This window comes from Entelurus aequoreus, linkage group LG18 (assembly GCF_033978785.1).
Source record: "Entelurus aequoreus isolate RoL-2023_Sb linkage group LG18, RoL_Eaeq_v1.1, whole genome shotgun sequence".
Classification (NCBI taxonomy): Eukaryota; Metazoa; Chordata; class Actinopteri; order Syngnathiformes; family Syngnathidae; genus Entelurus; species Entelurus aequoreus.
The window spans coordinates 17,345,465-17,362,885 of NC_084748.1; the positions used below are offsets into that span (position 1 = coordinate 17,345,465).

Consider the following 17,421-nt stretch of genomic DNA (forward strand, 5'->3'; position numbering starts at 1 on the left):
ATCCAGTGCTAGTGCTCACACTTCTGATTTTCCTTAAGCCACTTTTTCAGTTTTGTGAAGAAAAGGTTAATGTCCGACTGTGACTTTAACTCCAGTGGCAAAGAGTTCCACAGATGTGAGACCTTGACTGAGAACGCAGACTGACCCCGAGTCGTCCGGCACCTTTTCACTCTACAGCTCCCACCGACTGCAGCTCGAGTCTGCACACCTTCACTACTGTCTCTTTGTATTTCTTGACACATCACATCAGGGGCTAATCCATTAAGACACTTAAAAATAGCTTTTAAAAATGAGAAATTTATAAAATTATCAAAACTCATGTTATATTTTTGCGTATTATTAAAATGGCACTGTGGAGGGGGGCGTGGCCTGCGGGCCTGCCACGGAACGGGGTGCGCCAGGACCGGCCTCGAAGACAACGACAGGTGAGTAGATGGCCCAGGTGGGCCTTGTTATCTAATCACCTGTCGCCTTTATTAGCAGCAGCCGGAGCGAGACACGTTGTTGGAGTTGGAGTGGGAGCCAGAGAGAGAGAGAGACACACAGACGCAGAAAAAGACATTTTGCTGGAAAGCAAAAACCTGGCACTTATTAAGGAAAATAAAACAGTGTTGTACCCCTAAACCGGGCTCTCGTGGCAGTGTGTGGTGGTCCGAGGAACCCAGTAGAGGGCAACCTCTACAGGCACCTATTAGAAGACATATCTAGCATTTTGTTTCACAATACCATGCAAAACCAACTTTTCTTACCTACTGGTACCTGCTGGTGTGTTTTTGGGATAAAAAATGTGTAGTCCGTGTCATAGTCAATAAGCTTATTTTTCTCTATCCTCTTGGGGCATTCATCCTCCGCTGTTGCCATTTCTAATACAAAGAAGCATACAGTTCTAACTTAAAACTGTCACTAGACTCGCTATGGAAGCGCTAAAAACTACCGGTACAACAAAGATGACTGGAGAGGACGCAGTGGAAGTGGAGACACGTAAATAAGACCGCCCACAAAACGGTGCATCCTGAAAAGACGGTCAGAAAGCAATAAGTCCTCTTCACGCTTCACCTTCTTTTTGCAGTCACATGTTAATTAAGGATGTCAGAACGTTAAAGCTTGTACAGTATTTAAAGGTGTGACAATGGCACACAAACAGAAGGTCAAACTGCTTTTTTTTCTGGTGCTAATCAGAGCAGTTCAAATGTGTCAACCTACATTAGCGCCGAGTCTCATTTCATCCAATTGATTCCAGCCATAATCAGCAAAGCGCTGATTAACTGCAGCCCTAATCCCGTTAGCTGTGCGCCAGACAAAGCAAATGACACGAGATGATGCGACTAAATATGCTGCATGTCCTCTTTGAAGACGGGCATTACCGCGCAGACACCAGGCGAACACCAATTGACGCCGCGTCGCTGAGAGGCAAGAGTCGCCAACGACGAAAATGCAGCGTGTGCGCGCATCACTCGTTACTCGCCCATTTCCTCCCCCCGCGGACAAAACACAGCGGCATGACAACGGCCTTAACCAGCCTCCCGTCGCTTCATTAGTGTTTCAATTACCTGGGTGCTGACAGTCCGCGTCCCATCTGTGGCTTCCACCGTCAGGTTGTAATTTGATTTCTGCTCGGCGTCCAGCGGCCGCGCCACGATCAGGGTCCCGCTGGCCTTGCCCACGTCAAAGCGGCTGTCATAATTTCCACCTGCGGGGTTGTTGTTTTTTTCACCCCCCAAGGAAAGAGCAAAAGGTGAGTGACAAGAGTCATGGCTCAGTGGAGGAGTTTAAACAAGAACACAATCAAGCAGCTAGGACAAACAAACACATGATGACTCTTGCTGATGGAAGGGACTTTCATGAAAGATGGCCGCTTTATGTACACTTTACAGACCAACAGGGGTGTCCGAACACTGGCATTTGCACAAACATTACGAATTGATTGATTGATTGATTGATTGATTGAAACTTTTATTAGTAGATTGCACAGTGCAGTACATATTCCGTACAATTGACCACTAAATTGTAACACCCGAATAAGTTTTTCAACTTGTTTAAGTCGGGGTCCACGTTAAAGGCCTACTGAAATGAATTTTTTTTATTTAAACGGGGATAGCAGATCTATTCTATGTGTCATACTTGATCATTTCGCGATATTGCCATATTTTTGCTGAAAGGATTTAGTATAGAACAACGACGATAAAGATTGCAACTTTTGGTATCTGATAAAAAAAAGGCTTGCACCTACCGGAAGTAGCGTGACGTAGTCAGTTGAACATATACGCAAAGTTCCCTATTGTTTACAATGATGGCCGCATGAAGTGAGAGAGATTCGGACCGAGAAAGCGACAATTTCCCCATTAATTTGAGCGAGGATGAAAGATTTGTGGATGAGTAAAGTGCAAGTGAAGGACTAGTGGGGAGTTGAAGCTATTCAGATAGGGAAGATGCTGTGAGAGCCGAGGGTGACCTGATATTCAGCTGGGAATGACTACAACAGTAAATAAACACAAGACATATATATACTCTATTAGCCACAACACAACCAGGCTTATATTTAATATGCCACAAATTAATCCTGCATAATAACACCTGCGTGTTTGTTATGCTAGCTCCTAGCTCCTCTGCTAGCTCCTAGCTCCATAGAACACGCCAATACAATTCAAACACCTGATCAACACACACAATCACTCAGCCCAAAAGACCGTTCACCTAACCCAAGGTTCATAAAGCTTATATATTTTTAAAAAGTTAGTACGTGACGCGCACGTACGGTACGGTACGTGTTATGCTAGCTCCTAGCTCCTCTGCTAGCTCCTAGCTCCATAGAACACGCCAATACAATTCAAACACATGATCAACACACACAATCACTCAGCCCAAAAGACCGTTCACCTAACCCAAGGTTCATAAAGCTTATATATTTTAAAAAAGTTACGTACATACGCAAAAAAAAGCCAAAGCTGCATACTCACAGTAGCACGTCTGCGTCTTTGTCATCCAAATCAAAGTAATCCTGGTAAGAGTCTGTGTTGTCCCAGTTCTCTACAGGCGTCTGTGTATCCAAATCAAAAGTCCTCCTGGTTAGAGTCTCTGTTATCCGAGTTCTTCCATCTTGACTGCATCTTCCGGGAATGTAAACAAAGAAGCGCCGGCTGTGTACTGTTGTGGCTGACTACGTTCGAAAAATACGTCCATTTCGCACCGACAACTTTCTTCTTTGCTTGCTTGGCTTCCTTCTCCATAATGCAATGAACATGATTGAAACAGATTCACGAACACAGATGTCCAGAATACTGTGGAATTATGAAATGAAAAGAGAGCTTTTTCGTATCGGCTTCAATGTGGAAGGCATACCCGTGTTCGCCGGGCTACGTCACACGCATACGTCATCCGCAGAGGCGTTTCGAACCGGAAGTTTAGCGGCAAATTTAAAATGTCACTTTATAAGTTAACCCGGCCGTATTGGCATGTGTTATAATGTTAAGATTTCATCATTGATATATAAACTATCAGACTGCGTGGTCGGTAGTAGTGGGTTTCAGTAGGCCTTTAATCATCCATCCATCCATTTTCTACCGCTTATTCCCTTCGGGGTCGCGGGGGGCGCTGGAGCCTATCTCAGCTACAATCGGGCGGAAGGCGGGGTACACCCTGGACAAGTCGCCACCTCATCGCAGGGCCAACACAGATAGACAGACAACATTCACATACTATGGCCGATTTAGTGTTGCCAATCAACCTATCCCCAGGTGCATGTCTTTGGAGGTAGGAGGAAGCCGGAGTACCCGGAGGGAACCCACGCAGTCACGGGGAGAACATGCAAACTCCACACAGAAAGATCCAGAGGCCGGGATTGAACTCACGACTACTCAGGACCTTCGTATTGTGAGGCAGACGCACTAACCCCTCTTCCACCGTGCTGCCCCCCCACGTTAATCAATTCATGGTAATTCACAAACAATCGAACACTTGTAACTATTTACTTTGACAGCACAAAGCAAGCTTTTTTTAACAGCTGCTGACAGGGGAAAACGTGCCAATGTGAAAACACTCCAAACACACTGAAGTGATTCAAAATCTCAATTAAAACATAAATCAGGGTTATTCCACTTTGGATGACACCAGGTCAGTTAAAAACACTAGAGTGCTATCATATAGATCAAGGGTTCTTAACCTTTTTGACCTCAAATATTAACACTGAATTTGTCATCTTACTCTTAGTCAATAATTACACTACCGTTCAAAAGTTTGGGGTCACGATGAAATGTCCTTATTTTTGAAGGAAAAGCACTGTACTTTTCAATGAAGATAACTTTAAACTAGTCTTAACTTTAAAGAAATACACTCTATACATTGCTAATGTGGTAAATGACTATTCTAGCTGCAAATGTCTGGTTTTTGGTGCAATATCTACATAGGTGTATAGAGGCCCATTTCCAGCAACTATCACTCCAGTGTTCTAATGGTACAATGTGTTTGCTCATTGGCTCAGAAGGCTAATTGATGATTAGAAAACCCTTGTGCAATCATGTTCACACATCTGAAAACAGTTTAGCTCGTTACAGAAGCTACAAAACTGACCTTCCTTTGAGCAGATTGAGTTTCTGGAGCATCACATTTGTGGGGTCAATTAAACGCTCAAAATGGCCAGAAAAAGAGAACTTTCATCTGAAACTCGACAGTCTATTCTTGTTCTTAGAAATGAAGGCTATTCCACAAAATTGTTTGGGTGACCCCAAACTTTTGAACGGTAGTGTATATCTAACCTACTTACAGTTTACAACCTTGTCAAACGATATGTTGATCACAAAGATTATTATCAAGGCTCAGGTCAGGCTGTTTACCAAAATAAATACTAATCAAATATACTGCAAAAGAAGGGACTCAAAAAAATTAACTATGAAAAATTAATGTACATACAATTATAATGTGCTAAATCAAATAGATTCTAACTAAATTAATAATAAATATGTTTCTTAAACTGTCAATAAAATTTAAGTGCAAATTAATACATTTAAAATCTCTCTACAGCTTCACTACTTAAGTCATATTTTTTGCACTTAAGAAACTTCTCAATGACTTAAGCTCCAGATTTATTCTGTTTGTTTGATAGTCATTAATGCCACAACTGGTGGAAAAGTGTATTACAACTGAGTACATCTGTGGCCCATACAAACCACAGCTGAGAAACATATATTTTTTTCCGGCCGTATGGTAAAGAAACACTGATATAGAGATCTTTGACCAGGTTTTTTTTTTTTGCAATAGGTCCTTACACAGTAAACCTGTTGTATGAACACGTCTATTTTGTTTTTACAAAATGTATAACTGACAAGATAGAATGTATATTCAAAATGGAAGAAATAATATACAAAAACATATTGTCTATTGCAAGTAGGTTCTCAGGAATGTAGAAAATAGGAATAATAGTGAAGGGAGTCCTTAGCTTTCTGAAAATGTGGCCCTCAAAACTATTTAGTTTTGCAGCCCTAACATAAAATAATATACAAAAAAATCCAAAAATGATTGCATAAGAGAACTACTGCAACCTCACAAAACAAGCTATATGTTAATCAGGCTTCCATAAGTGCCAGACCTTAGAAAGAGGTCTGGTTCTTTTACGAGTCTAATGGACTTCCGGTTTATTTCTGTTAAATTGCTGCATTTTAATGCAGTTGTTTAAATGGCCATGTGTGTGTTTTGGAAATCTGCAGCAATTTTGGGTTGCATTTTATAAAAACCTGCATCGTTTAAATTATTGCTGAATCTTTCATTTGCAGCATTCCACACGCTGCATGTGTGTTTTTGGTTGTGGATCATTTATGTGTTTGGAAAGTTTCAACGTTGCTGTTTGTTTGGCCTCTGCCGTCCACCGTAGTTTTGTTCTTACAATGCACTTCCACATACACCAGATGGGATTTAGCGTGTTTAATTAAACAAAAATGGTGAAGATGATCAAAATGAAAGTTAGGACACCCCTGCTTTCCGCACAACAACAACCACACAGAGGATTAACTAGTGGGACGCTTGAAAAACATTTTCCTTTTTAAGGGAATTTAAAAAAAAGAAAAAAAAAGAAGTTGTTTTGGATGTTTGTTTACACAACAAAAACTCTGTATGTTGGAATAAACAGGCAAGATACACCAAATCGGTGGTTAACAGAATTTGTTTGAGGCTGGTATGGAAACAGGAGTTCAGAACAACTCGATTCCCAAGTATCTTGTTCGATTGTTAGGAATCAGGTTGATTGGGTGGAACTGATTGATAATTAGGGGTGTACATCTTTGGGCACCTAATGGTTTGATCCGATTCCTGGTGTGACAATTCGATTCAGTATTGATTCTCGATTCAACCGAATTCTCGATTCAAACCAATTCTTGCAATGTATTATTTGGTATTATAATTACAATGAAACTTTTTCAAAACAGGTTACAGGTAAGAACGCTCCTTCTAGTTGCATGGAGATGGCCTTAAACATCTTTAAAAACAATTAGTTATATCAAATATATATATATATATATATATATATATATATATATATATATATATATATATATATATATATATATATATATATATATATATATATATATATACATATATATATATATATATATATATATACATATATATATATATATATATATATACATATATATATATATATATATATATATATATATATATATATATATATATATATATATATATATATATATATATATATATATATATATATATATATACATCATTTTTGAAAATTAGAATTGGGATTATCATGAATTGCGATTCGGTTGTTAATTAATTTGTTTTTGCACCCTGTTGTTGATTGAGTCTTTATACTAAGTGCAATACATGGCTGCAACCAGCAGAGGCGCTGTTGATTTGATTCACTCACAATTAGATTGCTGGCAACATGATGTCCGCTATGTAACGTTGGGCTATGTCAAATACGAGTAAAAAAAACGGGAGTTTGGACTATTTCAAAATGAATTCTCGGATATCTGTTATGATATAATTAAAAATATATATATTATTCGGTTGGCAATTTTCGCTGAGGTTGATCAAGGAAACGTAGTAAAATAGACATCCTTACATGACAAATCATCAATGGCGGACTAAAATGTTAATGCTGAATTATCAAGTTTCTCTAAGCAAATTTGCGAAAATGCTACAACTCAAAAGTATATATTGAAAGGTTTTAAAATCGAATAATAAATATTTTCATAATGACTTCAGATAACCAGAATATAAATATAGTTGGTATGGCATGGTATGGTATGTGCGCAACGTCACCAAATACTTGCCTGGCATGCAAATTACAGCCTTTTCAATCTTTATTTTCCACGTTTCTATGTAAAATTAAATGAAATTATTTGTTTTTATTACGGCCTGTGTTGTGCAAACGCACCCAAGTTGATGACAACATGAAACGGAACAGAAAAGGGTATTAAAGCAGAATGCATTGAATAAATATGACATGAAAATACAAGCAAATGCTACAGCAACATTTGTAAAAAAATAAAATAAAATAAAAAGTGCGTGGGTGGGGTAGTGTGTCACAATATCAACGACACTGACACAATGCGGGATGATGTCTGTCATAGAACAAGTCCTCTATTGATTTTAGGGAATGCTTTCACAGCAGCTACCTTCTGCTGTACAGTTGTGGTCACAAGCCATCTGAAGGATGTAAAACATCTCAGAATCCTCTGAGCCGGCTTGCATAATCCAAGCACACAGAACGTGCCAGAAAAAGAGAGAGGAGGGAAAAGAGGGAAACGCAAAGAGAGAGAGAGAGAGAGAGGAAAAAGAGAGAGGTGTCAGTCAAGACATTGATCAAGAAGGAGGGAGGAAAAGAGTGAGATGGGGATTTTTAAGGTCAGATCCATGAAAGTACGAAACACGAAGAGACACTTGAGAGCGTTAAAATAAGACTCATGTTAGCAGTTATGGGTCATTCCTCCAAACCCTGGAAATAAAATGTATAAATGGACCATAACAATAACTAGCTTTCTTTATTAATTAAAGTGTCCTAAACATCGATCTGATTGTATATTTAATAAATAGAATTTTTAAAAAACGTGTTTAGCACTGGAGTTGTAGTTGTCTCCTGACCGCCTTCCTAAAACTGGACTTTACAATGAAATAGAATTATCTGAATGTTATATTATTACATAATTGTGTTATTCTGTATCCCAAGTATACTTTATAACAGGGTTTCTTAACCTCACTTTTCTACTACAGGGGCCAGGGGCATGAGGCCCATTCAAATATTAACACCAAATCAGTAATCCTACTTGATTTTAATCTGAATTAATAACTAATGTACATCTAACCTATTTACAGTTTACAACCTTATCAAATGATATGAAACCATATGTTAATCACAAATATTAATATTTAAGGCTTTAGTCAGGGTGATTACAAAAATAAGTACTAACCAAATATACTGCATAAGAAGGGGCTAAATAAATAACTGACGGAAAATAATTTATGTTGTGCTAAAATTAATAAGCTAAATTAATAATGAATAGGGTTCTTAACTAAACTCAATAAAATTAAAGTGCAAAAGAAAATACACCTTCAACAGTTTAGTCATACATTTTGCACTTAAGAAACTTTTCTATGAATTTAGTTTACTGCCACAATTGGTAGAAAAGTGTATTACAGATGAGTGCTGCAGCAGCCCATACGGACCATATTTGATTATTTATAACTGGTTGATTTATATAGGCTAGTAAGGTTAAGTTTTGTACCTGACAAGTTTCGGCTATCTTGCTTCTGCAGCAATTTTTATATATATATATATATATATATATATATATATATATATATATATATATATATATATATATATATATATATATATATATATATATATATATATATATATATATATATATATATATATATATATATATATATATATAAATATATATATATATAATAATATTAATAATAAATAATATAATAATATAAATAATAATAATAATAATTAATAATAATAATAATAATAAAATAATATAATAATAATATATTAATAATACAAATAATACATATATATATATTTATAACCACTTATAAATACACATCAGTAGGCTAAATGAACCTCTTCAACACATATTTGATTATGTTTAATGTTTTTACTGTTGAGTATTTAGTATTAACAAATGTCCAGTTGAAAAAAGACAGAAATTAAGGTTTATTTTGAAAGAGCGACAACGGGCAGTTCCCTATTTAAACAAGTAGGAGGCGGTACCTGTGATCTCGAACCACACGGGGACGTCAGATGACTCGGTGGCCACCACGCCCACCATGTGCGCCACCGGGTCGCTCTCCATCACAGAGAAGGCGAACGGCGATTCCTCGAAGAGTAGGGGGGACGCGTCCGCCGGGACCTCGGGTTTAGGGATCCACTCGATGTGAAGGCGGCACGTGGACGACTTCTGGGGGCGCCCGTTGTCGACGGCTTTAATCTTTGAAGAGAGAGGCGGAGTGGGTGTAAGCGTGCTGGGGTTATCTGACAGGAAACCGCATTTGGTAACTTAGATATATTGATCATTCATGAATGCATATTAAAGAGATGCTGATCAGTATTGTCCGATTTCTGTGAAAAATTACATCATCAGCCAATGCTGTTTACAAAAGCCGATCCCTACTAGCTGACACATTGTATATTTTTGGTCCCCTGGCTGACAGAGGCGGCTAGCAGCTAACTAAAAACACATTTCGTGCAAGTATTATCATCACTGGAGGACTGTCGGATGAGGATAAACATGTCACACACCGAGTAAAAGCAAACAGCAGCCGACAAGAAGACATGCTAATTGCTAAGTTTGTAAAAACACCAAGAAAAAAGTGCTTAATAAATTTTATGATGTGTAGAATGATGCATGATGTAAGACACGATTAACAGGAAATTTACAAGTAGATAAATAAGAGAGGATAATATAACAACTTTTGGAGTGGAGCGGCCAAGCGTACACCTAATGGTAGGGCTGATCGATCTATATATCAGTGATCGATACTCGATATTTATATTTTTACAAAATCATTTTTTTGCGATATTTGTTCATGTTTACAAACAAAAAATTCCCTGATTTCCTTAAATTACCGCACACATGTTAAAAGTGCGATTCCAGTGTTGATTATGTGCATATTATGGCAAACAGAATTTTTTGTGTATTCCAACTTTTTACCCTAAAACAAACACATTGAGGCTATAAACTAATTGATGTATTACTCAATTGCTAAAATAATCGAATGCTCCAGCCCTACACTCATCATACTGTTGTAATGTCAACTCATCAGCAATGTTACAAAAAATCTTGGTCTTTAACAAATAACTGTAATTTATTTATATATATATATATATTTATATATATATATATATATATATATGTATATATATATATATATATATATATATATATATATATATATATATATATATATATATATATATATATATATATATATATATATATATATATATCAGTGTTTCCCACACATTCATTTATTTGTGGCGGCCCACCACGAAAGAAGTACGTCCGCCACAAATAAAAAATAAAAATATTAAAAAAATATTTTTTTGTTTGTTTGTTTGTTTTTTGTTTTTTTGTCTTTTCCAGCTTCTCAGGCAAATCATATAGTTGATGTAGAGGCCCATATAGGCTGTTTAGATTTACTTTACAAAAGAGAAGTGTAGGATACTTCTCTTGTTGCCTTATTTGTATTTGACCACTACTGTTTTCTGTTTATTTGTTACTGACCGTGGCAGGACACCTCTGCCTCTGTTTCACTTTATGTTGCTAGTAAATAATATGGTTGTAGTAGTAGGCTAAAGTTAAATTATTTAGTATGCACTAATTAAAGGGGCAGAGCTTTAAGAGACATTTTAGCTTTTATATTTTATAAGATATATTTTTTGTAAGAACCACAATCAATAAACATATTTCAATGAATAACTTATTGTTCAAATCTGTATATAAATATGTACATAAAGTGTTGTAATTATATTGTAAAATGGATGGATGGATGGATGGATGGATGCATGGATGGATGGACGTTTAAAACAAAACTGTTATTATTAATTAGTAAGTATACATTTTTTTAGCCTTTTTAGAGAAAATCATATTGTAGTAAATTATGCAAATTACTCGATGATGTCATGGTGACCACGCCCATAGCCACGCCCCCACCGCCACAGGTATCTTGGCAGTTTATGGGAAACACTGTATGTATATATATATATATATATATATATATATATATATATATATATATATATATATATATATATATATATATATATATATATATACACCGTATATATATATATACACACAGTATATGTATGTATATATATATATATATATATATATATATATATATATATATATATATATATATATATATATATATCAAATGTGTTGTACTGTTTTTTTCTGTATTTTTTAAAACGGTACATTTGAAAATTTAGTTGTAATGACAAATCCCAATTTTTTTTAAATTTGTTTAGTACTCTATTTCAATTTTGAAGCAATGTGTGATGCATTTTCTTCTCAGTTTGGGTCCTGCTAATGAATTGAAATTAGAAGAGATAATTTCTTAGTATTTTAACGAGTTCCAAAGCAAAAGATTAAGTGGTTTACCAGGTAGAGCTCATTAACAAGACAAACTAAATCTTACCACATGCTGCATTAATACATCAAACTGCTTTATTAAAAGAATGGTTCAGGTTTCCATTCTTTTAAAAAAGACTAAGCTGTCCTTAGGAGAAGGTGGCATTTCCAATGACAAAAACAGCATTGTGTGGCACCCCCCTTTGTGATTTAACCCCTCCATTACTGTTGCCCTGGCTGAATGAGGTCGCACTATAATACCGTTACGAAAACCCCTCGTTACGCCGTCCTTCCTGGTCGGCGCTGCAACAAACAAAGCCGCCCTGCCGCTCTGTAGGGGTTGCCCGATTCAAACCCGGTCCAGTCCAGACTAGTTGGATCGTAAGTGCAGGGAAAGGCAGTGCAGCAGTAAGACAATGTGTTGCGCTGACTGTGCGCTCCCTCAGAGACCCTCACAGCGAGGCCGTATCGGATCCCTCAGATGATAGAACATGATCAGAACTCACCGTGAGAATATCGTATTCCCCCGCTGAGGAAAACTTCTTAGACGACACCAAACCCGTCTTGGGCTCGATGAAGAACTTCCCGTGCTCGTCCCCCTCCTCGATGCTGTACGAGATCTCGGCGTTGGGGCCCTCGTCGCGGTCGGACGCGAGGACCCGGTACACGGGGTCCCGCCTGGTGGAGCGCTCTTTCTCCGGACGCTCGCGCTCGGGCAGCTTGATTTTGTAGATCTTCTCCAGGAACAGCGGGCGGTTGTCGTTCTCGTCCAGGACGCGCACGATGACGCGGACGGTGGTGGACTTGGCAGGGACGCCGTAGTCGGTGATGGTGATCTAAAAAGAATCGACATCGAAGATTAGCACACGATTCGATTCAATTATTGGGGATAATGATTTGATTCAGAATCCACACTTTAAAATAGATTCTTCTAAAAAATGTTTTTGAATGCATGTGTTTTTTTTGTTTTAATAACCCATCCATTTTCTACCGCTTGTCCCTTTTGGGGTCACAGGGGGTGCTGGAGCCTATCTCAGCTGCATTCGGGCGGAAGGCGGGGTACACACTGGACAAGTCTCCACCTCATCGCAGAGCCAACACAGATAGACAGACAACATTCACACTCACATTCACACACTAGGGCTAATTTTAGTGTTGCCAATCAACCTATCCCCAGGTGCATGTATTTGGAGGTGGGAGGAAATAACGATTTTTAAAAATTGTTAATCGATATACAAACCCCGTTTCCATATGAGTTGGGAAATTGTGTTAGATGTAAATATAAACGGAATACAATGATTTGCAAATGCTTTTCAACACATATTCAATTGAATGCACTACAAAGACAAGATATTTGATGTTCAAACTCAAACTTTATTTATTTTTTTTGCAAATAATAATTAACTTAGAATTTCATGGCTGCAACATGTGCCAAAGTAGTTGGGAAAGGGCATGTTCACCACTGTGTTACATGGCCTTTCCTTTTAACAACACTCAGTAAACGTTTGGGAACTGAGGAGACACATTTTTTAAGCTTCTCAGGTGGAATTCTTTCCCATTCTTGTTGATGTACAGCTTAAGTTGTTCAACAGTCCGGGGGTCTCCGTTGTGGTATTTTAGGCTTCATAATGCGCCACACATGTTCAATGGGAGACAGGTCTGGACTACAGGCAGGCCAGTCTAGTACCCGCACTCTTTTACTCGGAAGCCACGTTGATGTAACACGTGGCTTGGCATTGTCTTGCTGAAATAAGCAGGGGCGTCCATGGTAACGTTGCTTGGATAATAAATGATAAATGGGTTATACTTGTATAGCGCTTTTCTACCTTCAAGGTACTCAAAGCGCTTTGACAGTATTTCCACATTTACCCATTCACACACACATTCACACACTGATGGCGGGAGCTGCCATGCAAGGCGCTAACCAGCAGCCATCAGAGGCAAAGGGTGAAGTGTCTTGCCCAAGGACACAACGGACGTGACTTGGAAGGTAGAAGGTGGGAATTGAACCCCAGTAACCAGCAACACTCCGATTGCTGGCACAGCCACTCTACCGGGATGGCAACATATGTTGCTCCAAAACCTGTATGTACCTTCCAGCATTAATGGCGCCTTCACAGATGTGTAAGTTACCCATGCCTTTGGCACTAATACACCCCCATACCATCACAGATGCTGGCTTTTCAACGTTGCGCCTATAACAATCCGGATGGTTCTTTTCCTCTTTGGTCCTGAGGACACGACATCCACAGTTTCCAAAAACAATTTGAAATGTGGACTCGTCAGACCACAGAACACTTTTCCACTTTGTATCAGTCCATCTTAGATGAGCTCAGGCCCAGCGAAGCCGACGGCGTTTTTGGGTGTTGTTGATAAACTGTTTTCGCCTTGCTTAGGAGAGTTTTAACTTGCACTTACAGATGTAGCGACCAACTGTAGTTACTGACAGTGGGTTTCTGAAGTGTTCCTGAGCCCATGTGGTGATATCCTTTACACGCTGATGTCGCTTGTTGATGCAGTACAGCCTGAGGGATCGAAGGTCACGGGCTTAGCTGCTTACGTGCAGTGATTTCTCCAGATTCTCTGAACCCTTTGATGATATTACGGACCGTAGATGGTGAAATCCCTAAATTCCTTGCAATAGCTGGTTGAGAAAGGTTTTTCTTAAACTGTTCAACAATTTGCTCACGCATTTGTTGACAAAGTGGTGACCCTCGCCCCATCCTTGTTTGTGAATGACTGAGCATTTCATGGAATCTACTTTTATACCCAATCATGGCACCCACCTGTTCCCAATTTGCCTGTTCACCTGTGGGATGTTCCAAATAAGTGTTTGATGAGCATTCCTCGACTTTATCAGTATTTATTGCCACCTTTCCCAACTTCTATGTCACGTGTTGCTGGCATCAAATTCTAAAGTTAATGATTATTTGCAAAAAAAAAAAAAGTTTATCAGTTTGAACATCAAAAATGTTGTCTTTGTAGCATATTCAACTGAATATGGGTTGAAAATGATTTGTAAATCATTGTATTACGTTTATATTTATATCTAACACAATTTCCCAACTGATATGGAAACGGGGTTTGTAGAATCGGAATAAACACAAATCGCGATTCGGATGTGAATCAATGTTTTTGTGCTCCCCTACTAAGGGCTAGTTCAGTTCAGTTCAGTTTCAGTTTATTTCGAACATGCATACGATACAATGTAATGCATCACACATGTCCAGTTATTTCATTACAGCATGTCCGAAAAGGAGTAGAAAGAAACAGAGCTAAGAGTTAATGCTACCCATTTTCATACCATAGCAATTTTATTCCATGTCCTTGTTCTCTGTAACAGAACAGTGAGCAAATAAATAAGAAATAAATAATATACCATGGTAAGCACACAAATATTATATACATAAATAATCTTTGTCTCGATAAAAAAAAGAAAAAAAAAAAGGTTCAAGATGGCTAAGCCACAGTTCTTGAAAAAACATCACACAATCACAACGTATTGTGTGACGGGTGTGCGTCGATACAAATATCGAGAGTACTAAAAAATTAAGTACATTAATAATAGTTTGGACGGGTGTGACGGGTGTGCGTCGATACAAATATCGAGAGTACTAAAAAATTAAGTACATTAATAATAGTTTGGAAAAACATACAACTAATCGGAACTGATCGGAATAAAACTGGACTCACTGGTGACGGTGGCAGAGAAGAGGACTGTGGAAAAACTAGTGAGCATTATAGATGATGCCAGTCACCCTCTGCATACCGTTATCAGCAGCCAGAGGAGCATGTTCAGTGCTAGACTGCTTCATCCCAAGTGCAGGACTAATAGACTCAAAAACTCCTTTGTCCCACACGCCATCAGACTGTACAACTCCTCTCTGGGGGGAGGGGGGTACTAGGATGACAGGGGATGCAAAACAATAACATATACCCCCATTATTTACTTTTTAAATTCGATCTGAATTCTGTACACTGCTGCTGGAATTTTAATTTTCCTGAGGGAACTCTCCTGAAGGAATCAATAAAGTACCATCTATCTATGTAATTACTGCATACGTCAGCCTTTTCTAACCACTTTTAAAATAGTTCTATTGTCATTTATATGCTAAATATTATATTGTTGTCATGATCCTTTACCCAGGTCATGGCATAATTTATGTTTAGTAGTTTCTTATGTTTTAGTCTGTTTCCTGGGTGCACCCTCATTCCTTTTGTTTACTGTCGGTTTCCACGGGCACTAATTCTAATCGCCTGTCTTAGTTTAGCAATTAGTGTTCCCACCAGGTGTTTTGGTGGATCTCTCCCCTTTATAGTTTTCTGTCACCCAGCACTAATTGCTGGGTCAATGTTTGCTAGACGCAACAATTACGTTTCTCCTAGTTTTTTCCCCGAGCTCAAGTATATTTTCCTACAAGCTACTCTTCCTCGCTGTTCACCCTTGGTGACTATTTGTTTTGCCGCTCCACGCTTGTTAGCGCCTGAGTTTTGTTTTGTATTTTTTGCCCTGCGTTTGAATATTAAAACCTTAATCCTACCTGCACGCCGCTCCTGCTTGTTTCCTGCGTCGGAGGGAACACGAGAACCGTAGCCATGCGTCGAAGACTTAACAATTGTGTTTAAATTGTTATCGCAAAAGGCTGCAGTATATCCTTACTTTAGGCCCATCCCTAATAGCTGGATAGATACAATGTACACAAAAAATGCTGTAGCCATAATAGTCAATATATTAAATCAGTGGTTCTTAACCTGGGTTCGATCGAACCCTAGGGGTTCGGTGAGTCGGCCTCAGGGGTTCGGCGGAGGTCAAAACACACCCGACTCGTGTAAATACAAACTTCTCCCTATCGGAGTATTACGGATACGGCAACAGCTGACTGGTTTACAGGTGTGTAATCTGTTGTGAGTTTATGCACTGTGTTGGTTTTGTTGTTTGAACATTAAAACATTAACGAGATTGTCGCGTTCAAATGTCTATTAAGTACATCAATAGTAAAAATGTTGCGTTCAAGTGTTTACCAAGTAAAACATAAACGAGAGTGTTGCGTTCAAATGTCTACTAAGTACATCAATAGTAAGAATGTAGTGTTCAAGTGTTTACCAAGTAAAATAATAGTGGGAGTGTTGCGTTCAAATGTCTACTAAGTACATCAATAGTAAGGATGGTGTGTTCAAGTGTTTACCAAGTAAAATAATAGTGATGCATTCAAATGTCAACTAAGTACATTAAAGGCCTACTGAAATGAATTTTTTTTATTTAAACGGGGATAGCAGATCCATTCTATGTGTCATACTTGATCATTTCGCGATATTGCCATATTTTTGCTGAAAGGATTTAGTGTAGAACAACGACGATAAAGTTAGCAACTTTTGGTCGCTGGTAAAAAAAAAAGCCTTGCCTATACCGGAAGTAGCGTGACGTCACAGGAGGAAGGATTCCTCACAATTCCCCGTTGTTTACAATGGAGCGAGAGAGATTCGGACCGAGAAAGCGACGATTACCCCATTAATTTGAGCGAGGATGAAAGATTCGTGGATGAGGAACGTTAGAGTGAAGGACTAGAGAGGCTGTGCAGGGTGTATCTTTTTTCGCTCTGACCGTAACTTAGGTACAAGGTCTCATTGGATTCCACACACTCTCCTTTTTCTATTGTGGATAACGGATTTATATTTTAAACAACCTCGGATACTATATCCTCTTGAAAATGAGAGTCGAGAACGCGAAATGGACATTCACAGTGACTTTTATCTCCACGACAATACATCGTTGACGCACTTTAGCTACGGAGCTAACGTGATAGCATCG

The 17,421-nt window shown here is 38.3% G+C and overlaps 1 protein-coding gene across 12 annotated transcripts in view; it reads right to left on the bottom strand.

The window, feature by feature from the left end:
• The window catches only part of fat1a (FAT atypical cadherin 1a), a 172,947-nt gene that overhangs the window by 79,393 nt on the left and 76,133 nt on the right, over positions 1 to 17,421 (bottom strand). For 10 of the 12 annotated variants that reach the window (XR_009821845.1, XR_009821846.1, XR_009821848.1 and 7 more), the window contains exons 5-8: positions 12,119 to 12,448; positions 9,248 to 9,464; positions 7,638 to 7,706; positions 1,551 to 1,690 (exon numbers count right to left, since the gene is read on the bottom strand). Coding sequence is in view for 8 of the 12 variants with exons in the window: in XM_062026640.1 (XP_061882624.1) it covers positions 1,551 to 1,690; positions 7,638 to 7,706; positions 9,248 to 9,464; positions 12,119 to 12,448 (756 nt within the window). In the remaining 4 variants the exon portion in view is untranslated. The remainder of the gene's footprint in view (positions 1 to 1,550; positions 1,691 to 7,637; positions 7,707 to 9,247; positions 9,465 to 12,118; positions 12,449 to 17,421) is intronic. The other 2 variants (XM_062026646.1, XM_062026643.1) reach the window with 1 other exon arrangement.